This window comes from Thermothielavioides terrestris, chromosome 2 (assembly GCF_000226115.1).
Source record: "Thermothielavioides terrestris NRRL 8126 chromosome 2, complete sequence".
Lineage (NCBI taxonomy): Eukaryota > Fungi > Ascomycota > Sordariomycetes > Sordariales > Chaetomiaceae > Thermothielavioides > Thermothielavioides terrestris.
Genome location: NC_016458.1, coordinates 6,825,799 through 6,848,142, shown reverse-complemented (window position 1 = coordinate 6,848,142; position 22,344 = coordinate 6,825,799). Strand labels below are relative to the sequence as shown.

The 22,344-nt window shown below is 59.7% G+C and overlaps 10 protein-coding genes across 10 annotated transcripts; 4 read left to right on the top strand and 6 right to left on the bottom strand.

The window, feature by feature from the left end:
- Positions 1–123: 123 nt before the first annotated feature.
- On the top strand, positions 124–647 carry THITE_37508 (uncharacterized protein; the record flags this gene model as incomplete). The annotated part of the gene is made up of 2 exons (XM_003653053.1): positions 124–175; positions 493–647. Coding segments are annotated over 2 exons (207 nt in total), but the record flags the coding sequence as incomplete, so codon positions are not given.
- A 498-nt stretch (positions 648–1,145) lies between these two features.
- THITE_2115141 (uncharacterized protein) lies at positions 1,146–4,002 on the bottom strand. Its single transcript, XM_003653052.1, has 3 exons — positions 3,858–4,002; positions 3,630–3,800; positions 1,146–3,577 (listed from the first exon to the last, which is right to left on the bottom strand). The coding sequence occupies exons 1-3, from the start codon at positions 3,903–3,905 to the stop codon at positions 1,325–1,327; spliced, it is 2,472 nt and encodes an 823-aa protein (XP_003653100.1). The 5' UTR covers positions 3,906–4,002; the 3' UTR covers positions 1,146–1,324.
- A 584-nt stretch (positions 4,003–4,586) lies between these two features.
- THITE_2115138 (uncharacterized protein) lies at positions 4,587–6,255 on the top strand. The gene is made up of 8 exons (XM_003653051.1): positions 4,587–4,886; positions 4,953–5,065; positions 5,157–5,167; positions 5,238–5,612; positions 5,690–5,699; positions 5,755–5,795; positions 5,857–5,912; positions 5,969–6,255. Exons 1-8 carry the CDS (start codon positions 4,872–4,874, stop codon positions 6,134–6,136), a joined length of 789 nt encoding a protein of 262 aa, XP_003653099.1. The 5' UTR covers positions 4,587–4,871; the 3' UTR covers positions 6,137–6,255.
- On the bottom strand, positions 6,256–7,404 carry THITE_2115135 (uncharacterized protein). Its single transcript, XM_003653050.1, has 3 exons — positions 7,268–7,404; positions 6,875–7,188; positions 6,256–6,805 (listed from the first exon to the last, which is right to left on the bottom strand). Exons 1-3 carry the CDS (start codon positions 7,294–7,296, stop codon positions 6,402–6,404), a joined length of 747 nt encoding a protein of 248 aa, XP_003653098.1. The 5' UTR covers positions 7,297–7,404; the 3' UTR covers positions 6,256–6,401.
- Positions 7,405–7,568: 164 nt separating this feature from the next.
- THITE_2115133 (uncharacterized protein) lies at positions 7,569–11,370 on the top strand. Its single transcript, XM_003653049.1, has one exon. The coding sequence runs from the start codon at positions 7,875–7,877 to the stop codon at positions 11,013–11,015; it is 3,141 nt and encodes a 1,046-aa protein (XP_003653097.1). The 5' UTR covers positions 7,569–7,874; the 3' UTR covers positions 11,016–11,370.
- On the bottom strand, positions 11,371–13,024 carry THITE_2115130 (uncharacterized protein). The gene is made up of 2 exons (XM_003653048.1): positions 12,918–13,024; positions 11,371–12,718 (listed from the first exon to the last, which is right to left on the bottom strand). Exon 2 carries the CDS (start codon positions 12,695–12,697, stop codon positions 11,726–11,728), a length of 972 nt encoding a protein of 323 aa, XP_003653096.1. The 5' UTR covers positions 12,698–12,718; positions 12,918–13,024; the 3' UTR covers positions 11,371–11,725.
- Positions 13,025–13,444: 420 nt separating this feature from the next.
- On the bottom strand, positions 13,445–14,650 carry THITE_110377 (uncharacterized protein; the record flags this gene model as incomplete). Its single annotated transcript, XM_003653047.1, has 1 exon — positions 13,445–14,650. The coding sequence occupies one exon, from the start codon at positions 14,648–14,650 to the stop codon at positions 13,445–13,447; it is 1,206 nt and encodes a 401-aa protein (XP_003653095.1).
- A 394-nt stretch (positions 14,651–15,044) lies between these two features.
- Positions 15,045–15,395, top strand: THITE_2128764 (uncharacterized protein; the record flags this gene model as incomplete). Its single annotated transcript, XM_003653046.1, has 1 exon — positions 15,045–15,395. The coding sequence occupies one exon, from the start codon at positions 15,045–15,047 to the stop codon at positions 15,393–15,395; it is 351 nt and encodes a 116-aa protein (XP_003653094.1).
- A 38-nt stretch (positions 15,396–15,433) lies between these two features.
- On the bottom strand, positions 15,434–17,232 carry THITE_2115127 (uncharacterized protein). Its single transcript, XM_003653045.1, has 2 exons — positions 16,949–17,232; positions 15,434–16,801 (listed from the first exon to the last, which is right to left on the bottom strand). Exons 1-2 carry the CDS (start codon positions 16,993–16,995, stop codon positions 15,808–15,810), a joined length of 1,041 nt encoding a protein of 346 aa, XP_003653093.1. The 5' UTR covers positions 16,996–17,232; the 3' UTR covers positions 15,434–15,807.
- A 599-nt stretch (positions 17,233–17,831) lies between these two features.
- Positions 17,832–21,948, bottom strand: THITE_66668 (uncharacterized protein). Its single transcript, XM_003653044.1, has one exon. It carries the CDS (start codon positions 21,625–21,627, stop codon positions 19,414–19,416), a length of 2,214 nt encoding a protein of 737 aa, XP_003653092.1. The 5' UTR covers positions 21,628–21,948; the 3' UTR covers positions 17,832–19,413.
- Positions 21,949–22,344: the final 396 nt, after the last annotated feature.

The window sequence follows — 22,344 nt, the reverse complement described above, 5'->3', positions numbered from 1 at the left end:
AGCCCCACCACTCAGCAATTCCCCAAGCAGACGAGGCCCCAGTCGGCGCCGGCCCAGCCGCAGAACCGGGCCATCCAAACGCAGAGCTCGAGCCAGGCCCGAGGGCAGGACCAGGACCAAGCAGAGCGGAAGTCCTCCTACTCCGCCGGAGACCGCCGCTTCAGCGACGAGTGGGGTACGTGTCTGTCTGTCCAGCTCCCCCCCCCCCTTTTCCCCGAAGCTCCCCTGCTGTGCCCGAAGCAGCATCTCCCAAACCTGGTCTTCGTTGGCGCCCGCAGCCCTCCGTTGGGAACACGGCGACCAGAAGAGCACATGCGCATACAGACCCCCTCGACCCCTCCATATCCCACCCTCCCTCCCTCTCATTCCGTTCGGCTTTCCCCATCCCCCCTCGTTCTTTGCCCTCCCGGCCAGAATACCCGCACTACGCCCATCATCAACAAACAAACTAACCAAGAGCCAACACACACCCACACACTCACACAAAAACAGACGCCTCCAAGGTCCCCCCCTCCCGCTTCCAGAAGCGCAAGGGCTCCATCTACGCGGTGCCCGCCTCGCGCGACGGCCGCGTCGACAGCAACTACCAGCAAAAGTTCTTCGAGAAGCTGGCCGAGATGGGCTACAGCGGCGGCAAGAAACAATAGGGACGGTTTTCGGGCCCGTCGTAGCGGCGACCAACTTGAATAAAACCGTTGGGGATACTTTTTTGGCCCCCTTGGGCGCTTGCTTCTTGGGTAGGTTGTGGTTGAGAAGGAAGGGGATGATGGATGATGGATGAGAGTTGTGCTCTTTGGATGGATCCGGTTGCGTTGGGTCGTGTTTGGCGGATAGAAATGATAAAAAAACAAGAGGAAAGAAAAGGGGAAAAGGGCGAAAGAATTTTCTTTTTGTATTGGGCTGGATCGGGCTGGATTGAGGGGAGAGAATCTGCCTCATGCCAGGTGGACTTTGTTCGGCAGGCATGGCATGGCATGGCAAGTTGAGACTCGGGGCTTCCTTCGGGAGCCTTAGAAAGCGATGAGTTTGTTTTTGGTAGAAAGGCTCACCGGGGAACAGAGGAATGGCAACCTCAACGGCACAAGAGTGCTTTCGTACTTGTCCCCTAGGTGATGGATGGGGAAACAAGGCGTAGGCAGTTGGAATGACGATGCATTTTCCGCTCAAGATTCCAAATCATAGTGATAACCATTGAAGATGTCCAGTTATCCTGCCGACGCCGTCCGCTTCTAGAGAATAAGAGTGTGTTTTGCCTTGTTGGCATCCCTTCGGAAATACAATACGCCCCATGCAGCCAGAGTAACAAAGGAAACAAAGGTGCTTGTCATTCGTTTGTATCTTCGTCGAGCTCGATGGCATCGGGGTTGGCGACCTCGGCTGGCTGGCTGGGGACGCTTCCCTTGATCCCTTCCGAAGCAGCCACGAACCCGGCCGGGGCGCGCGCCTGCCTCTCCAGCTGCTCCATGGCGTCGGCTACTTCCTGGTCGACTTGCTCGCCGCCGTTCTGCGATTTCTGCTGTTGACTCCTGGCAAGCGCCTGCGACGCGATGAAGTTGACGTCCGTGTTGTACTGCGCCTGGACGCTCCGCTTGATGCGCAGCATCTCCTTGAAGGTGTCCTCGTTGCCGTGGTGGACCTCAAAATCCTCCCACTTGGCCCAGAAGTCGGGGTTCGTGCGCGGGTCGCAGAACTGCGACGCGTGACCGTAGATGGCCCTCGCCCGGTCGATCTCGCCCAGCCTCTTCTCCATGTCGGCGAACTTGAGGCACATGTCGCGTGCCTCGTTGTCGGGCAGCGTCGCGATGGCCCGCTCGTAGATGGGGCGTGTCGACGGCAGGCCGAAGTTGGATGCCGATTTTGTGATGTAGAAGTTGAACATGTCCGCCCGGTCTTCGTCCGAAACGGCGCGCGTGGCCCGCTCGTAGATGCGCATGGCGTGGCGCGCCAGCCCGCGCTCCTCCTCGAGGTTGCCGTACATCAGGTAGATGACCTTGGCGAATTTGGGCGGGCAATCGAGCACCGCCTGCTCGAACAGGTCTCGCAGTCGCTCGATGCTGATCTTCCGGTCGACCGCCTTTGACAGGTAGAGATTCCAGAGCTCAAAGGCCACCGGGTAGCTGAAGAGGTCGAGGCCGCGCTCGTATATCTTGAACGACTCCTCATAGTATTTGTGCTCTTCGAGGAGATTTGCGTAGTTGACCACGGTCTGCGGCGTGGCGATCCGCAGCTCAAATATTCTTTCGTAGATCTTCCTGGTCTCCTCGAGCGAGCCTACGCTCTCCACGAGGTCGACATAGAAACTCCACAGCTTCCAGCTCTTGTGCACCCGTTGCTGCGGCGATAGCGTCTCGTCGAAGTAGTCTACCGTCGACCTCTTGGGCGCTTGCACCGCTTTCGCCATGATCCGGACGGCTTCGTCGAAGTTCTCGTTCCGCAGCTCCATTTCGGCCCATTCGATCCACATGTCAGCCAGCTCGGCTACCGATTTGAACGGCACCTTGACCGCCTTTTCCATGATGATCCGGGCATTCCGCAAGTCCCCCCCTTTTTCGTAGAACTTGGCGTAATTCGCCCATAGTTGGTGGAATGCGCCGACCGCCTTCTTGGGCTGGATGGCGGCAATGGCGTCCGTGTACGTCTGAACCACCTCTTCCTTGTTGTCGCCCCACAAGGCGACCCGCTTCTCCCATTCTGCCACGTTGTTGGGATTCTGCCGGAGGAGGACGTCGTTCAGAAGGAAAGGCCGACGGTCCATGAGATGCTCGAAGCGCATCATGCGGATGTCCAGGTCGAAGTCGGCCGTCTCGTCTACCACGCCCTTCTCGGCCCGCGCAGAGGCAACTTCCATCAACGCGCCAATGATGGATTCCTCAAATTCGGCGTACGAGTCGAACACGAGGGTGAAGTCTCGAACCGTCATGACGGTCGTGATGCCCTCCTCGAACACGTCCCTCGCGCGCTCGAAGTTCCCGCGCCGGATCCAGTAAGTCGCCAGGCCGCACCAAAGCTTTCCCCTTTGGTCGCTGAACCGTTCGATGCCGCTCCGGATGATACCCTCGACGTCGATGCCCGTCTCGTGGCCCGTCTCTATGTCGACAGCGTGCTCGACCAGAAGATCCACCATTTCGCTCCAGAGCTCGTAGTGCCCCTTGGCGTTCTTGCTTCGGAAGCGCGGATTGTCGAGGATCTCGATGTACTTGTGGACCGCCTCGGTGTGCAGCCCCGTTTGGACCAGCAACTCGATGAAGTCCTCGGCATCTTCGGGGTGGACCTGCATGTAACGACGCCAGATCTTGACTGCCGTCATGCCTTCTGCCGAATTCGCGAACGGCCGGTACAATGCCCATATCCTGTTGTGCTGGGTGATTGGGAGCGCTCGGAGCGCACGGTCGAAGGCGCGCCGCGTGAAAGTCACGAGGGGCTGCTGCATCAGGAACTTGAGGTACATCTCCCATATCCTGGGCATCTTGTTGAGAAGGATAAGCGCCCGCTCGAACAGGGCGTTCACTTTCTGGTATTCGGCAGCAAAGATGGCGGCGTTCAGCTTGGAGACGTGCTTGGTCCTGAATAGAAGATACTGCTGGGCGTTAGGGCTAATTACTCTTCGGCCGCGTGGAGGGGAGGCTTACCATCTTCCACAACTTGTACGACCGGGGCAGCTGGACGCATGCCCTCTCCATGACGAACGCTTGCTCCTGTACCGTGCCATGCTGAAGCTTGTATTCGATGTAGGCCAGCCACGGTTTGGTGCTTCCCGGATTGCGTCGGATATCTTGCTCGTAGGGGAAGTCGTCCTCGGACTGCAAGAGGGCGTTAGCAACTCGAGACATGGATAGACGGACGGGCCGGCAACGTACGACCAGAGCCAGGTCTGGCTGGCGGCTGGAGGGAAGGCTTGCACCCATCGTATCCACGCGTCGTCGTCGTGTGGCCACGAGGACTCGGTTGGAGGCTTCGATGCTCCAGAAGGCGGGGAGGAGAAGAGAGAGGAGAAACTTAGATAGCGCGTTTCCGTGACATCACTGCCGTAATTCTTAGGAAAGGTTGCACAGACGACGGCGGGACAGCAACGACGAAGTTGCTCGGCTTTCCGTGCTGCGATGTTCGAGGTCTGGCAATTGGGCGCGCTTGGGGTCGAGGGACGTAACACAGGGCGCTTGGACCACATTAGGAGGGAATTAATCGGTTATTCTTAAAGAGGTCCCGCCAAGACTAATTTCGGAACCTACCGCTTACAAGTATTTACAAATTGCCGCGAGGGAGCGGGGTCGCCACGACTTCGAGCAACATCAACAACGAAGAATTGCAAAGACTCGTAGCAGCAACTTCGCGAAACCTCAACCAAATTGAAAAAAAAGAAAACGAAGTTAACCCGCACCCTAACCTTGACCCTCACCCTAACTATAACCCTCACCCTAACCAGCGGGGGGCTGGCGCCGCCCCCCGTACCCCCGGCGAACTAACCCTTGGCGATAGTGCAAACCCCGTAGCGGTCTTGGCAGGGTACTGACGTTGTAAAAACATTGCCGACAATTGGCCGAAATTAGTCTTGGCGGGACCTCTTTAAGATCCAGCAATTAATCCCCAAAGCTCCCAAGGCGGGCGGGAAGCCGGGGATCGAGGTTTGGTGGGGCAGGCCGCTGAAAGGGCCGCCCTTAGGCGGGTCCCTCAGTGTCGGGCAGTTGGTTGCGAGCTGCAGCCTCACCGTCAGCGTCCCAACCTGGAAGCTCCATCCATCCAAGCTCCGCTGACTGGTCGAGTTACCGACTTCGGCAGTCAAGACCCTACCTCATTGCTTGCGAAAAACCCAATTCCTGATCGGATATCCTCCCTCTTTATTCCAGGCCGGTCCTTCACTAAAACAAGCGACAATGTCGGGCGCAGGGGTATGCTGATCCAACTCGCGTTGGCGAACCCCCACCATAGGATGTCATGGCTGACGGAGAAGACAGGACCGGGAAGCTGTCTTCCCGACGCGGCAATCGTTAGGTCTAATGAAGGCAAAGCTCAAGGGCGCCGAGACAGGGCACAGCTTGCTAAAGAGAAAGAGCGAAGCTCTAACCAAGTACGAACCCTCCCTCTCCTCCCGTCCCCTTCCTCCCCCGCTCCTCCCCCCGCCTGTCGTACCTACGACTAACAGAACTTGCTCTCGCTAGACGCTTCCGAGGTAAATAAACTCCAGTCCACAATGACCATGACCTAAGCTCACGCCCCGCTCCCCCCCTCTCCTCTCGCAGAAATAACCCGGCGCATCGACGAAGCCAAGCGTAAGATGGGCCGCGTGATGCAGATCGCGTCGCTGTCGCTCGCCGAGGTGACGTACGCGGTGGGCGGCAACATCGGGTACCAGATCCAGGAGTCGGCCAAGGCGGCGCGCTTCCGCATCCGCGCGCGGCAGGAGAACGTGTCGGGCGTGCTGCTGCCCGCCTTCGAGAGCTACCTGACCGAGGGCAACAACGACTTCGCCATGACGGGCCTCGGCAAGGGCGGCCAGCAGGTGCAGCGGTGCCGCGAGACGTACGCGCGCGCCGTCGAGGCCCTGGTCGAGCTGGCTAGTCTGCAGACCGCGTTTGTCATTTTGGATGAGGTCATCAAGGTGGTTAATCGGAGAGGTGAGTCTTGGCTTTTTCCTGGGGTGTTGTGTGTGTATGGCGAATTGAGTTAGTGATTGCTAACGGGGGGGACGTAGTGAATGCCATGTGAGTCGATCATTGGGAATAGGTGGTGGTGATGGTTCTCTCTAACAGCAGGCAGCGAGCATGTCATTATTCCGAGGACGGAAAACACCATCAAATGTAAGGAACCGGCGAGTCTTTTCTTCGTCAAGAGAAACGTCTGGCCACTAATGCAAAGCAGATATCAACTCGGAACTCGACGAGCTCGACAGAGAAGAGTTCTACAGACTCAAGAAGGTACGCCCGCCCACGATTTGCCGTACCCTCAGGGGCCGTCTGCTGACTTCACCCAGGTGGCAAACAAGAAGCAGCGAGACACTGCCGCGGCAGATGCCGAGAGAAAGAGAATCAAAGAGGAGCAGGCGGCGAGAGGGCAAGAGAACCAAGCACCAGAGCCAGAAGAAGCATCGGGGCCGGCGGATATTCTAGCTGCCGAAGAGGACGAGGATATCATCTTTTAGTGGTTCTATATACCAATTTGTACAGGCTGTTGGATCGATTGTGGGTAGAGCTATTGGGCAATCCCTCGTTTTGACAGGCATGGGCGAATGTCGGAGTTAGTTGCTTGCTTTTTTATTGCACTGGGTATCAACCTCTTCCCCTTGGCTCATTAATGAGGTCCTGTTCGAATGAGATGTGCGAGACCCCTAAACCCAACGCCTGACCTAGAAGTGCAGATCTCCCCTTGAACCGAACCAAATGCGCCTTCCTGATGCCCTCCAAGCTTTACTGCCGCTGGTAGGTAACCTTCATTATCTTCTCGCCGCCTTTCAGCGCCATTCCGGCGGTGTTCTCCTTGGCAGTGATGGCGCCAGCCTCGGTCTCATACTCCACAAACGCAATCCCACTGCGACCCGGCACCGTACGGACTTCGCGGAAGCCCTCGAAGTGGCCAAAGATGGCGGTGAGGGCGTCCTTGTCGAAGTCGTCGGGCAGGTTCTGCACGAACAAGATCCGGTTGGGCGGCAGGTACTCGTCGGGGACGACGGCCGCCGGGCCGGCTCCGGTGGCCTTGAGCCCGGCGCCGCGGGCGTTTTTGGCTGGACGGGCGCCTACCTCGGCACCCGCGCCCGGCATGGGCCGCTTGAGGCGCTTCTGCTCTTCGGCGGACTCGAGGGCCTTCTTTTTGTCTGGGGTGGGCCGTTAGCGGGCGACGACCTGAGGAGACAGACGGTGGGGGAAGGAAAGATAGAAGGTACCCTTCTCGGCCATGCGCCGGCGCTTGTGCGCGTCGAACTCCTCCTCAGTGCCGTGCAGCATCACGGTGGCATCGCTCCGCGTGCGTGCCAGTGCGACCTGCATTGGCTTCTCAAAGAGCTCGAAGCCCTGCACTTCCTCAATGGCAGCGAGCGCCGACTCGGGCTTGTCGAAGACGACGAAGGCCTGCCCTTTCGCCTTGAGGTTGGTCTTGGCCACGATGTCAATCACATTGCCATATTCGGAAAAGACGGCGCGCAGCGCTTGCTTGAGCGGCTCGGGCTTGACGCGCTCTTCCAGATTCCGGACGTAGACACTGCCAGGTGGGCGGTTAGTCGGGCCTGCCAGTCGACGAGAGGGCTGCCTTGTATGTGTCGGAGTGCAATGACACATACGTAGCGATGGGCGGCTGTGATGAAGCCATTTTCCCTTGCTTCTGCGCCGTCGTGGACGGTTATGATGGAGCGGATTGAGTTCTCAGAAGAGAAAGGAGCAGTGTTGAGGCTCCAAACTGCCCTCATCTTCAAGTACCACAGTAAACTCTGCCAAGCCGACCAATGCCAACTTTGGTAACGCTAACTAATCCGTACCTGGGCAGCTGGCGTGGGGCTGCACTGGGCACTGTGGCGTGCTGCATGTCATGACCATGGCCCCACCACTGCAGCCAGGGAAATGATAACCAGGATAACATGCCCCCAGCATTCAAGCGTCACAGGCGCGATCCAACAAACTCCCGAGCCGCATCTCGACACATGCCAGACCATACATAATTTCACTTTTACAATGGGCGATTAGTTCCCAAACCGCGCATACGCAACACCTCGAGGTTGTGTGCATACGCCTTCCGTTTAGTTACTTTCTTTTGTCGCCAGCCCGACCAGCACCGGTGCTGTGCTCTCCGCTTGCGCCTCCCGGACCGACCCGGGTCGTCGGGTTGCGGTCGTGTGTGTCCACGACAATACATATACAGCCGTCCACAGTAGTCAACTTCAATGATCAATCATGGACACCGCGGCTCTCCCAAAAACCGTGGCGCTCACCGCCCCTCGGGCCCTGGGAAACGTGAGTGCCTGGCGCAACTTCACATTATGGACGGCTCAGCACTTCGGACGCGCAGTGAATGTGTCCCGCCTGGCGCCGTCGCTCGAGGACCTTGTGTGGGCGGGGCCTCGCATGGTCATGAAGCTCGGCAGACTGGGCTCCTTCATCTCGTTTCCCGACGCCATTGACGGCTTCGGCCAGCGAGTCGTGCCCGATCCTACCGATGCCGACCATCTCCTCTTCTCCGCCACCGTGGGGCCTGCGGGTGAGGTTGTCGAAGTCCTCACCGAATCCTCCGCGCCTGCTTCTTCCGTCCCCATGTCCGCCGCCTCTGCTGCCGCTGCCGGCGCCGCTTCCACCGCCTCCCAGGATCCAAACGCCTTCGTATCGCGATTCTCGATGGAGGGCGCAAGGGGCCTAGGAGGTGTCCTGAGTTACGCGACTAGCAAATGGGCGCTGTGCTGCATTGCCATGGCCGTCATCCTCAACCGTACCCATATTTTCGCTGCCACCCGTCGGCGGCTCCGGCTTCGATGGCCCATCCGTCTGCTCATGCGCATCGGCCCCATCTTGCTCCTTCTCTTCCAAGCCCGCAGGCTGCTGCAATCGATCCAATGCCAGACCTCTGCCGACTTTGCCGAGCTGCGATGGGCCAACGCAAGCAAGAGTTCCGACCTCATGTTTTCGCAGAAGAATGGCTTCCTCCACGGGCTGAGCTCGTCCCTCTTACTCGGCGCAACTGACGAGCAGTCCTGCCGCTCCGTGAAGATGATCCCGTGGGACGACCGGGAACAGTCTGAATTGGTTGGCTCCCTTTCCCGGCTTTGGCCGCTGTTTGGAACGCTCTGTCTCAGCCAGTTCATCGAGGTGCTCTCTTGCGCAGTCCAGGGCCGTCCGGTGGCTGCCCAGACGGGGATGACGCTGTTCGAGCACTCTTTGGCCTTTGCCGAGGCGGAGGCTGCTATCGGTAACCAGCTGGGATGGGGTCTCTTCAGCAACGTCACTGCCACCTCTCAAGCGGCGCTCGGCTCCAAGATTGCGCTTACTAGGTCCATGATTATGGGGCGGGTAAACACGCCCCCGGAGGTCCTCCTGGTTGCCTTCTTCTCCGCCATGAGCCATGCGACAAGCCACATCCTCGGCGTTTTCAACCTGCAACCAAAGCTCCGCCTTGTCAGCACCGGCTTCTGGGGCCTTTGCTTCATGGCGAGCATCTTTTGGAGCGCCCTGACCTTCTCCGTCGACGACCCGTCAGCTCAAGGGCTGTTGAGATTCCCGACCGTCTGCATAATTGGCTTCATCCCCCACATCCTCATCTTGTTGGGCATCTATGCCTGCGGACTGGTTTATGCCGCGGCTCTCACCCTGTCAGCCATCGCTACACCTGAAGGATCCACCGGAAGCGAGCGGCTCAGTCTACGGCAACGCCTTGTCCGTGCTCACGCCAACATGCAAGCCAACGTATCGCTCTCCGATATCCGTATCCGGATGGATATGGACTTCTACACTGCTCTTCTCCGCGCCGGCTTCGGTGCCATAACCATGGCGAGCGAGGCCGTCTACCTCAACGAGGACCACCAAGTGAACTTGAAACAATACACCTGGCTGGAGGATGATAGATTTCGCGAGCTGGAGGAGCTCAGGATGCAGTGGATTGGCGGTGGAGTCCCGGGTTCCCGATTTGATTCAGTGGGGACGATCGGCCTCGTTCCCGTCAAGGATGTCAAGGACGGGCAGCTAAATCCTATGAGCGGCTACGCGAGGGAGAAAGCTGCACAGCAAATCCCCAAGACCGCCGTATCCGGAAGGAGGGCTCGGGACGGCGTGGGCGCCGCGGAGCGGAGCTCCAGGTGGCTAGTAGCTTTCGACTACGTGCTGCATATCGGCAGGCTAGCTCTGGTCGTCTGGGCGCTGTTCACAATCAGAGCCATGGCGATTCTTGGCTTGCGTACGCCCCCTCGGTGGCTACGAGGGCTGTCGCAGAGACCCAAAACCGAGCCGTCGTCCAAGAAGAAGTCTGGGCGCGACGGTCGCGGCCTGAACATCGACGTCTTGTCGGCCCCTGGAGAAGAGAACATTTTCTTTGCTATTCCCAAGACTGACCAGGTCGACGTGGAGGCCGAACTCCGCCGGCGGATGGACCATGGTCCCGCGGTCGACGACGCCAGTCAGGGGAACTCGCATGTGGACGAGGCAGAGGTCGACTCGAGGCTGTACAGCTATTTTCTCCAAGGCGGCTGGTGGGGTGACAGGGACTCGAGCGGGGACTACGCGCCGCCTGCTTCTCGAAACCCGGATGACGGCACCGACGACCAGGACTTTGAGGACACCACTAGCGTCATCTCAACAACCGAGACCGCGAGCGAGCTTGACTGGGAGTCGGACCACGGCGAGGACGAAACGCTCGACGACGGTCAGCGCACCCCGACACAGAGCTGCCCGGCTCCGACGTCCTTCGGCTCGGCCGTAGCATCTACCGTCGCCTCCCGCGAATCTACCCCCCTTCTCGACACCCCTGTCGCAGCCGCCGATCTTGCCCGGCTGCTCGACCCCCAGAGCCCTGAAGACCGCGACGAAGCCCGCGCCCTGGCCGCGCACCTCAGCAGCGATGGCATCGTAACCCGCTCCCGGTTCAGGCAACAACTGCAACGCCAGCGCACCCAAGTTCTGCTTACCAACAAGCAGGCCGTCATGGCGCACACGGCCGGCCAGTTCGGACCCCACCCGCCAGAAAAGATGACGCCCGAGGAAGAAGCCCGCGTGCTCGAGCAGCTCTTGCTCTCGCGCCGCCGCGCTGCAGCAGCGTCCAAAGCCGGACCGCGACCACCACCACCACTCTCACCCTCATCCGCATCCTCCTCCCCACCATCAACCTCCGCCGCCGCCGCCAACTCGACCTGGGCGACGGGCGCCGCCGGCCTCGGCCCCGACGGCCCGCAGTGCGTCGTCTGCCAGAGCGCGCCGCGCACCATCATCGTCTGGCCGTGCCGCTGCCTCAGCCTGTGCGACGACTGCCGCGTCTCGCTGGCCATGAACAACTTCGACAAGTGCGTCTGCTGCCGCCGCGAGGTCATCAGCTTCAGTCGCATCTATGTGCCGTGATTTTGGCTGGCATTGGGGTTGATTGGCGAGGCCGCGTGGTCGGGTGGTTGTGCTCTGCTGTGCTGGGCTGTGCTGTGGCTGAGCGTGAGGAGGGAGGGGGGTAGGTGTAGGTAGAGGTGGGTGAGGGACGGTATACGATGGACCTGCCGGCGTAGGGTATAGGCGTGAAGAAGCGCTAGTAATGAACGTACTGTGAGGGCATTTTGTAGTACCTTTCGTTTTTTCTAATTTTCTTTTTCTTTTTTTCTCCCGCTTTTTCTAGCATTGGTACATAAGTCGGATGGGGCGGATGGGTATGCCATGGCATCGCATCTTGTGAGTGCATTGTTACTCAACAACTCGTTCACATACTAGTTCTGGCGTTTGGGGTTGGCATACGAGTTTTGAGCTGGCAATATCTCTGTTACGTCGTAGTCTTTTGGCTTGCAGAGTATCGTATAGTTCAGGCTGGAGGGAGCGAACGGGAGGTCGAGGTTGCAATGTAGGCCATCTCCAGGATGGGCGCCGGTGGCATAATGTTGCGATGAGAGATTTCAACAAACGTGGTGAGCAGTTTCTGTACGTATAGTGCAGTATTATCCATATCGCGTCACCATTGATAATATTACGAACTCGACGACGAAGCACGCGGACAAGATGTGTCAACTCAACGGGGTATCTCATTCATCACTCCACTACTCCCACACGTACAGCACCGATCGAGCAGCTCCTCACATACCAGCCCACTCAACACAGAACACCCTCACCCCGGCTTTCCCATCCCCTCCCCCAACACCGGCACCGCCGCCACCAGGCTCGCTCGCACCCTCCACCGCCGCGCCGAACAGAAAACTCTTCTTCACCGCCGTGCCCAGCCGCCCGCTCGTCACGAGGTCCAGCAGCGGGATCTCGTCGTGCCACCCGTAGCTGTTGGCCAGGTAGTGCGCGTGATACCGGAACGGGTCGCCCGGGTAGACGCTGAAGTCGCCGCCGAAGCGGAGGCCCGGCGTGGTGTAGTAGCCGCGCGCGTTGAGGTATCTGTACAGCGGGTAGGACGGCGGGGACGGAGCGGGGGTGTCCGCGACGGCGGGGGTGCTTGACGCGGTGGCTGAGGGGAGGAGGGCGGTGCTGGTAGTGGGGGTTATGCCGGGGAGGGGTGTTTGTTTAGGTCTGGGGGCCGCGGCGGCTGCTGGGGCAGGCGACGGGTCAAAGAGGGAGTCTTCGGGTTCTAGTGTGGAGGTGGTGGAGGAAGAGGAGGAGGGCTCCGACGACGACGACGTGGGGGGCAGGGCTTTCGCTTTGGACGCGGCTGCAGCCTTGCGCTTTTCCAGATGCATGGCCTGGGCCTTTGCTCGTTCCTCGTCAAGCACTTGCTGGGCGTGCCTGCGCTGCTGTTTGAGGTGTTGCAGGTACGCCTTACGCGCGCTGTCGTCGGCGGCGGTCAGCTGCGCCATGTGCTCGGCCAGCTCGTCGGCGATGTAGCCGACGCCCTTGTCGACCAGCAGCCTGGCCTCGTCGGCTTGCAGCTCGACAGGCAGGCTTAAGAAGAGATTCTGCGTCGGGTTCTGCGGCATGGTGCCGGTCAGGACCGCGCAGATGCCGTGGTGGCGGCGGATGTAGACGACGTCGTCTATGTCGAAGACGAGGTACCGGCCTGCAATGCGCGAGATCCGGACCCGCCGTTCTTGTGACGCAGCATCCATGGCTGCAAGATGATCGGTGCCCTGATGTCTCGGTTAGAACACAGCTTGGGAAATACAATGCATATTTGCGGCTCAGAAGAGGAACGGGAACAAAGATCATAAGCCTTGGACACGTATGTGGTCATCACGGAATACTCAGTGGATTGACAGATTGGAATACGATAGATCTAATCATATCGTTCCCTGATGCACGGAATGGCGGGGGAGGAAAGCAACTCACTCACTGTTTTGTGGCAATGCTGCTGCGACGCAGCATTGACAACGAGAGAAAGAAGAGCGACGGGAGTCGTTGTGTGCTTTGCTGTGGGAAAATTTATGCGGGATGTTGGGGTCCAGTTGAGACCCGCTGTAAATTACTGCGGGTGTGGGGCCATGTATTACTGACGCAATGCGTATTGAAATACCGAGCTTCGGTCAGGTAAGTATGCCACTCAGGGGACGAAGCATCGAGTGGGCAGAAACTCCTGAGAACAGCGAGGACATATATCCTCACAAAGTCATTCGGCTTATTAAACCGAGTCCCAGGTGTGCGTGCCGGCAACGTCAAAGGCTGCCTGCTAGGTTCCATCTGATCTCCCAACACAGATCTGCATGTAGTGTTTCTATCCGGGACACACAGGAAGCCATCTAAGCCTTAAATAGGTACCGACCAAGCCGTGCCAGGCGACCGCTCCAATACCGTAAACTCCTTCCAAGCCTAGACGATACAGTCCGATTCACTCGAGAACCCTGGATGCCGACTCCAAATCAAAACTCAATCCCTTGCTCTTTCCCACCACCCGTCTTCTCCCCGTGCCCCTCCCCCTCCCCTTCCACCGGCGGAAGGCTATAAGGCTTAATAACCAGCCCCCTGCTCGCACTCAAGCTGAATGCCAGCGTCTCGCGGAACGAGCTGGCCCCGACCCCACCACCGCCACCTCCTCCTTTTTCGTGGAACACCGGCAGCGTGTGGACCCTGAGCAGGCCCTGCGGCTGCTCATTCTTCTCCGCCCCCGCGCTGGACGCAGACGATGACGACGACGACGGCCGAGGAGGTGGCGGGGGCGCGCCGGGATTTGCGGGCAGCGGGATCAGCTCAATGACGCCGTCGCAGAGCAGCTCGATCCAGCGGACCAGGCCGGCGGTGCGCGGGAAGAGGGAGGTCGGGAGGGTGAGCGTGGCTGTGAGTTGTGTGGGGTACTGTCGGAGGAGGGCGCGTAGGCCGTGGAGGAACGGGAGGATTTCGGACGGGTGGGCGCATTGGGGTGGGTAGAGCGTCGGGAGGAGGAGGCCTGGGATGACGACGCGGTGGATTTCGGTTGGTGGGGAGGCTGAGAGTTTGGCTTGGAGGTGCTTGATGATGGCCTGGAATGGTGAGGCGGGCCCGTGGCTTCTTTGATCGAGCAGCGGCGGATGTGTGCTCGGTGTCGGGTGCAGCGACCCTTTACACGAGCTCGGGGAGAGGCGCTTGGCCAGGTCGAACGCGTGGCAGAATGTCCCCTGGCTTGTGTCTCCTCTTGTCCCGGTCACCGGCGTTGCGGAATTCCCCAAAGCTTCATACCTCCAAGCGATTTTCATCCTCTCTTCGGGAGTCGGCGGGGGCTGAGCTGCCCTGGCTTTGCTATCTGGCGCGGCCACGGCAGGGAGCTGGTGTTTCCATTCCGCGGGGTAGCCAACAAGATGGACCTGATGGCCCTGTACCAATCCCTCGGCAGCGTAGTATCGTAGAAGGACACCGGAGAAGTCGGTGGTGCCCTGTTCTTCGACCAGGAGACAAGTCCCCAGCGCCAGGCCGCCGTGTCCCGCGAGGAGCTGATCGAGCGATGACGTCCCGGTTGATGTCGTGGGCCTGCCATCCAGAGGCGACGGACGGATTCCAGGCGCGAGCTGCTGCTTCTCCGGTGCTGGAGCTGCCTGGGCGGCCGGCCGCCCAGGTCGTGCCGAAATCACCGTATTTCTTTTCACGAATGACATGTCGGCGTAGATGGTAGATGCAAGTACTCCGCAGGGTGGAGGGGCTTTGATAAGTCGAAAAGCTTCTTATCGGTGGCCCCACCCTTGTCGCTGCCTGCCGCGAACAGCGGCCCTTGCCCCTGTCCCGCACTCAGCGGTCTCCCATGCTGTCAGCTCAGTCCATCAGCAATTGAACGCAGCCTGCTGTTTCCGGAAATTTTTGTCAACTCCATGCCTTGCGATCGGCAGCACAATCGCAAACCGCGCTCGCCTCCACACCTCTTTCCGCCTGCATAGAAAGTCCCTTCACGTCTAGGAACATCTCCACAGTTCTCTTCTCTCCGTCGGCCACCGCGAATCCATCTTTCCAACTCACGAAAAGGAGGGGAGGGGGATAACAAAAAGGCACGCAAAAATGTCAGGCATCGCCTCAGACGCGCAGCTCTTCGAGGACCACTTCCGGATCGAGCGGCTCAGCGAGCCCAAGTACGACCGGGTGGACCGCATCTACTGCACGTCGGAGGACGGCAGCATCTCGATGAGCCTGGACATCAACAAGGAGCTGTTCCCGTGCAAGGTCGGCGAGGAGCTGCACGTGGCGCTGGCGACGTCGCTGCACTACGACGGCAGCAAGGACGACGAGCGCGGGTGGCGCGACGTGGCCAAGGCCGGCGCCAGCGACGCCACGCTGGCCGACATCTTCGACTACGTCTGCTACGGCAAGATCTACAAGTTCGAGGACGCCGAGGACGGGAGGACGATGTGAGTCTCCCTTTTGCTTGCCGTTCTGGGCCGGCTGGCCTTGGCTGCTTGTCTGTTAAGGGGCCAAGGAAATGGAATGGCTGACGTCTTACGGGGGAATAACAGCAAGGCATACATCTCGTTTGGCGGCTTGTTGATGTCGCTTGAGGGGCCGTACAAGAAGCTCACCCCGCTCCGGGTAGATCACGTCTACCTCCTCGCTCGGAAACGGTGACGGAATTTTTTATGAATGTGGGTTATGGGTTGAACAGGGCCTGGGATCGCTGTCGACACGACGCTGAGAAAATCTAATGTGGAACTCGGCGTTCAGGACATGGCAGGCATATATTTTCTTCTGGGGAAGTTTCTGGCGAGTGTTGACAAGACGATACCCAGGAAAGCGGCCTGTTTCTGAGCCGTTCGTTGCGGCGGCCTCCCTAAGTCCTCCGATCCGGCGGGGAGGAATGCCGCCAGTGCGGCCAATGCGGGCCGGGGAAGGGAATGAAGCGGTGCGTCCTCGCGAGAAGCTCGTCATAGTACGGCTCGTTTTCGGGCGTCAATATCCCGTGCCGGACGAAGAAATCGAGCATGATGATGGCGCAGTTTGGCTTCCACAGTCCCTGGGCCAGCTGTTCCTGGATCTCCTCCACCGTGTGCAGACTGAAGCTCTCGACCTCCCCGTCCTTGGGGCGCGGGGTGACGCTCCCGTCTGCGGGCAGCTCGAGATCGTAGACCCATTGGCATTCAGGGTAGATCCAGCCTGGTTCTCCGCCGGCGCGCTCGTCCGTGATGTAGATGTACGTGACGGTGCCTGTTCCCTTGGCGTGTTTTCGCATCAAGTCCTCGGGCAGCGACGCCTCCTCGTCGGCCTCGCGGACGAGGCACTCAAAGGGGTCCTCGTTGGTCATCAGGCCGCCGGCCACCGTATTGTCCAGCATACCCGGGTACGACGACTTGTCGGCGGCGCGCTTGGGAACCCAGATCCTGAAGTCGTAGCGGCTGCTGGCGTCGCTGCGGCGGAGGAAGGCGACCATGTGCACGCCGAAACGGGCGTTCCCGAACAGGCCCATGGCGACGCGCTCGACGCTGAACAGCAGGTCGCCGTTGCGTCCGTAGACCGGCCACAGCTCATCGCGCCAGCCCTTGAGGATGCGGAAGGTTTGGTTCTGGCGCCAGTACGCCGTCAGCTGGCCCACGAGTTTGGTGCGCTCCTCTTCGCTGCCGAGCCCCTGAAACAGCAGGATCGTTCTCGCTTCATGATCGACATGAAGCGGGCCCCTGATGCTCTCGGGCGTGTTCTCTAGCGCTTCCAGGACAGACAGCGGCACATAGCCGATGGGAAAGGACCCCTCGCTGTCCTTCCATATGAGCGTGTAGAGCCTGCTCATCTCCTTCGCGTAACCCGTGGGGTCCCTCTCGGGGTCGGGGAAGCTTCATGGTCGATGCGGTGTAAGTGAACGGCCTCATGAATGATCTCCATCGATGAATGCATGCCCTCACGTCGCCGAAAATGTCGGGCCCCAACACCTCCCACGGGTATCGAGTGCAGGAACAACGGGTGAGGAAAAGAAGGCCTACCCATCGCATTTATTCACCAAGTCTGCCGTCGTCAAGCGAGGTGCCATTGTTGCTGCTGCCGCTGCTGCTGTTTTCTCTGACACGAAGCCGGCGACTGTTTGCCCCGCTAAGTTTCGGCTAAGGTTGCGAGCGACTCAGTTGACCTAACAAGAGAAACACCGTCGTCACCAACAGGGAGAACGGCGGGATCTGCAGACACCAGGACTGGACATGCGGTGGTGGCCAGAACAGTTCTGACTTTGGGCGGCCCCGAGCCAAGCCCACGTTTGTTCGAAACCACCCGCCTCCACTTTCGGGGCAGGTTAGGGTCCATTGCTAGTGGATGATGTTGCAGAGCGAGCTAGCGTGCATCTATCTATCCGAACAGGTTTCCTGTATTATCTGACCGCGCTCTCAGCTCGGCACCAATGATGCCCGGAGCCTCCTCGCGTGCTCGGTTTCTGAATTGCCTCTTGGGAATTGGTTTAGGTAGGCTCTGTCTCGGTAGTCACGGACTAAATGGTTCGGGACAGGAACGGTGTATTCCGGAGTGCCCGGGCGACACGTTGACGACGGCGCCGTTACCCCACTGCCCGACCTCACCACAGTGACCACGCAGCGTCCCATAGTGTGTGGAGCGTCCTGTACATTACGGAGGAGTGTAGTGTAGTGTAGCGTACGGTACACGTACCTACCTAGTTACAGCCCGGTAGTTAGCGGGACGCCAAGACCCCTGCGCGTTAGCTTTTCGGGGCCCGGCTTGGCATCTCGGACGGATCCGTAGATCGCTCTGGAACCCTGCAGGTGATTCCACAGCTTTACACCTGAGAAGACTCCGTCATGTAGGATGTGCATACCTCGTAGAGAAGTAAACAACTATCACAAACGACTAATCAACCAGACGACCAACACTGTTGCCCTGTATCCGTACATACCTGTTGAGCCGGGCAGCTGTTCACCAAGGTAGCGTCTGCTTCGAGTCCGCCACCACCACACTACCACCGTCTGGAATGCTGGATGGACTCTTAAATCATACATCACTTGCACCAGTCCGCATCCATATAAAAGAAGACGACGGGGAATCCAGAGCGGGAAATTTGACTCGGACAGACGCCATTCACCCCAGATCTTAGGAGTCTCACGCCGCTAGCACCCCCACCACCAACAGCCACGATGGCCGAGCAGCAGCAGGCGCCGCCACCTTTCGGCCTCGTCCCGGCCGGCCAGCCGCTCATCACCGTGCCAACCGAATCTCCGACGCCCACCAGCTTCCTGTACGCGATCCCGCCGGCACAAGCCCAGCCCGGCGCAGGCGCCCCTTCCAAATCCTTCTCCCACCTCACCGTCTTCCTCTTCCCGGGTGTCGTCCTGCCCCCGGACACCGCCGCCGCCATCTACCTGGTCACGCCGCCGACCGGCCCGGGCCAGCCCGAGCTCAACTTCAAGTTCCTGGGCGGCATCGGCGCGGGCAAGGAGAGCGCCGTCTTCAAGCTCAACACCCCCACCACCTCTCCTCCCTCTGCTACCACCACCGGCGGCGGCAGTCAACCAGGGGGCGCATCAGCAGCCGGCAGCAGCAGCAGCAGCAGCAACGTCGTGATCGGCATCTCCATCGAGCCCGCCGCCTCCGTGGCTGCGCAGCTCGCCCAGCTCGCAAATACCACCAGCACCAGCACCTCCTCCTCCTCCGCCACCTCTGCCTCTGGGGGCGCGGCAAGCGGAGCGCTGGTACCCGCCGGCTCGAGGGCGCAGCAGCAGCAGCCGAGCACGCTGGTGCTGGCGCAGCGGATCATCAAGAACGCGTTCAACTTCCTGGCCGGGTTCAGCGGCACGGCGGGGGAGGTCGAGGTGGTGCCGCTGCGCGCGTTCGAGGAGTGGTGGCGCAAGTTTGAGAACCGCGTGCGGACCGATCCGGGGTTCTTGGAGCGGGATGACTGATGTATTGTGCGTGATGGAAAGGGGATGGGCGGAGAGTTTGGGTTTGCTCAGGGGAAGGAAGGAAGGAAGGGAGTTTGCACAAAAGTGGCAGACGGGTTGGGCCTGGAGGAGTGCATTTTTCGCAATGGGAACGTGGAACATCAATAAAAGGCAAGGAGGTAGCTACAGTAACGAAAAAGCGTTTGCTTGAAATTATAGAAGTAGTCTCTTAGACGGGCATGAACCATAACAACAGGAACTCACATTTACAACGATGCCCATCCAACTGTTCAGCGGGCAACATGCTCCTGACAACGCCGGCTCAAGGACAGAAACAACAGCCCGGCTCCCGCCGTCCAAAATACCCCCTATTCGCCATGCCCTGAACTCGCCATGCCCATATCTTCACAGGGAGAAAAATAACCCGATACTAAAAAGGTTTTAGATCAACCGCTCCCAAGCGATCTGCACCAACAGAAGAAGTAGAGCAACAAAAGAGCCACAACACTCAAAAACCTCAACAAGACGGCTCTCGCCGACACATGCCAACCCCTGCCATCGGGACGCTCCTACGTGTCCAGCAGCGGCGACGCCAGCGGACTCTTCACCCTCGTCGGGCTGCCCGCCCTGCTCCGCCTGCCCATGCCCATCGCCACCAGGTGCGACGGCAGCGCCAACCGCTCCCTGCTCTCCGTCCTGACCGCCAGCCCGCTGCGATCCAGCGCCGAAGACGACACGGTCGGCGACGACGCCAGGTCAAACCGTCCGGCGTGAGGGTGATGATGATGATGGAGGTGGAGGTGGTGGTGGTGGTCGGCGATCTGGGGCGTCAACAGGCCCGACGACAGACCGAGCCGGGACGACGACAAGGATGACGGCCTCGACAGGTCGCTCGAGTCCGAGTACATGGTCTCCGAGTACACGGTCGTGGCGTCGTCCGACTCGCCGCCGCCGCCCAGCTCGAACCGGTCGGCCTCGCCCTCCTCCATCACCCGCTCGTACGCCGGGCCGGACGGGCGGCCGCCGAAGAGCTTGGCCGCGAGCCCCGACAGGCCGCGGGGGCCGCTGCCCTTGCTGCGCGCCCCGCCGCCGCTCCCGGGCCGTCGGGGCCGCCTGAGGACGGAGTTGACCCGGCTGTAGAGACGCATGCGCCGGTCGCGCTTGCGGAAGAAGTAGAGGAACAGGAGGAGAATGAGGATGAACGCGAAGAGGCCCGTTGTCGGCTTGGACTTGGCCCTGTCGAGGATGTCCTCTGCGTCAAAGTCCCAGTCCTGGTCGTCGTCGCTCGTTTGGTTGCCGTGGTGGTTGATCGGCTTCCAGCTGGATCCGGCAAACTGGAAATCGTGCGGCGTCCCACCCGTGTTGCTCCCGAAGCCGACGGGATACCGGTCGTCCAGGCTCTGTGGGGGGATTTGGCCCGCCGCATAGAGGACCATCTTCCCTAGCGTCCAGCTCACTTCGATGCCGTCGATCTTGTCCACCGGCTGGAACGGGTCGATGAAGCCCTTCTCCTTCGCGTGCTCCAGCGCGCCTCGGGAGACGTTTGCCGTTGGCAGGTCCTCGATACCGATGCGCGGAACCCCAATTCCCTCGTGTAATACGTTGATCAACCAGGAAGCTTTGAAGCACGCCTCCTGGGCGTTCTTCGCATCGCCCTCTTTGGTGCCGTCGAGGTTGCGCTGAATTTGAGCCCAGTCTTGCCCGCAAAAATCCTGGACTCTTTGCTGATACGTCGCGAAATCGTAGGCCTTGTCGTGCTTGCCCCCGAACACGCCATGCGTCGTGTGCCAATATTCCGAAACGCCGATGAAGTGATTCACATCGAAGTCGATGGCCGGGACGTGCTGGCCGTTCAGCAAGCAGGGCTGGTCTTCGCATGGCTGATCTTTGCCGAGCAGCGGGTACGTCAGTTGCAAGCATTCGTCGAATTGTCCGGTGCCGAATAAGGTGGGCGCATCCTGGGTCCCGTCGCCAACAGGATCTCCCCTGAGGGTTGTCCGCAGCCCCTTCGGGAGGCAAGGGTCAGGGACTTCGGCCTCGGACTCGGCGTATTGCTCCTCAAGACTCTTGACGTAGCGCTCGCGTGCCTGATTGACGCCGAAACCCAGCCATGTCGCAGTGAAGACCTTGTACTCGGCGGGCGACCCGTCGAGCGTGCGCAGCCGCAACAGCTTCAGGTCATTCGCATGTTTCTGAGCCTCGGTCGCATTGGGAGCGAAAGCGATCTGTGCTGAAGCGCCGCCCATGTCCAGAAAGCCGTACGTATGATGGCCCTTGCCGTGCTGATGGTGTTCGGGATGGTCGAACCCGCCCAACAGATAGTTGGCCGCGATCCAGCCGTACAACCCTTCCGTCTCGCCTTTGATGACCTGAATGTGCAAGTCGCAATCCGGGAGCGAGAACTGCGTATTCCGCCGGAGATAGGAGCAAATCTCCCTCGTCAACGCTGTTTGCTGGACTTGAGGCAGCAGTCGCATCCCCGCCGTCGCCATGAGGAAGATCGGCGTATCTTGGACCTGGTCTCTGGGGACGACTCGGAGCGCATGGTCGATCAGCTGCTGCAAGTATGGCCCTACGTCGCCGACCCTGTCGCCGAAGGTCGAGACGCCTGGCCTGATCTTCTTCGTCCATTTTTTTTCCGTCGTCAACTTCGGCAAGCTGCGCAAGTCCTCTGCGGAAGCGTATTTAAGGGCCTTCTGGGGGTCTTTCCATCGGTAGACATGTAGCCGAGTCCCAGACGACCCGGCGTCCAGTATCACCCCCCAACGCCACTTCTTGCCCATGGGATGAGAGGCGCGTGCCGGTGAGGAGGTCTCAATTGGTCGCGTACGTGGGTATGGCTGCCGACAGATGAAGGCCCGAGTTATCGAGAGGGGACGGCAAGCTAGGCCAAGCCACTGGTGCGCGATAACATGGAATCAATCGGAGATCTCAGAGGGATTGCTCGGCGCGTTGGGTCGAGGTCGAGAACTGAGCGATCGGAACAAGAGTCATGACAAACAGGCCGTCGACTAGGTAGGTGCACGAAGCGTCGGATGTCAAGCGTATGCTACTAGCGGAGTGAAAGGTAACGAGCGTGGCTCATGATCGTGGTCAAACGAAAGGACACAGCCCACAAGGCTGGATTGAGTTTGCAGCTGAAGCTTGTGCAACAGACAGGAACGACAGGTCTGATAACGAATGTCAGGGGGGCGGCGAATCACGCAACGGAGCATTTGCCGCTAGCGGTGTGTTTTTTTGGCGTGTTCCAATACCAAGGCGCAGGGGGCTCGGAGTGAGCCACGGCGGATCCCGCAAGCACATGGAAGGAATCAAGTGGGGTCACACAGTATGCGATTGCGTCATTTCGAACTGTAGCGTATCTTTTTGCATGCGTTCTTCAACCCGAGTTGGATATGGCCATTGAACGAGCACACTGTGGGTTCGTGTTCGAGTTTGCTCGAGTCAGAATGGCAGGCTCTGAGACGGAATGTCGCAAGCCACGTAATCGCCCCCCCACC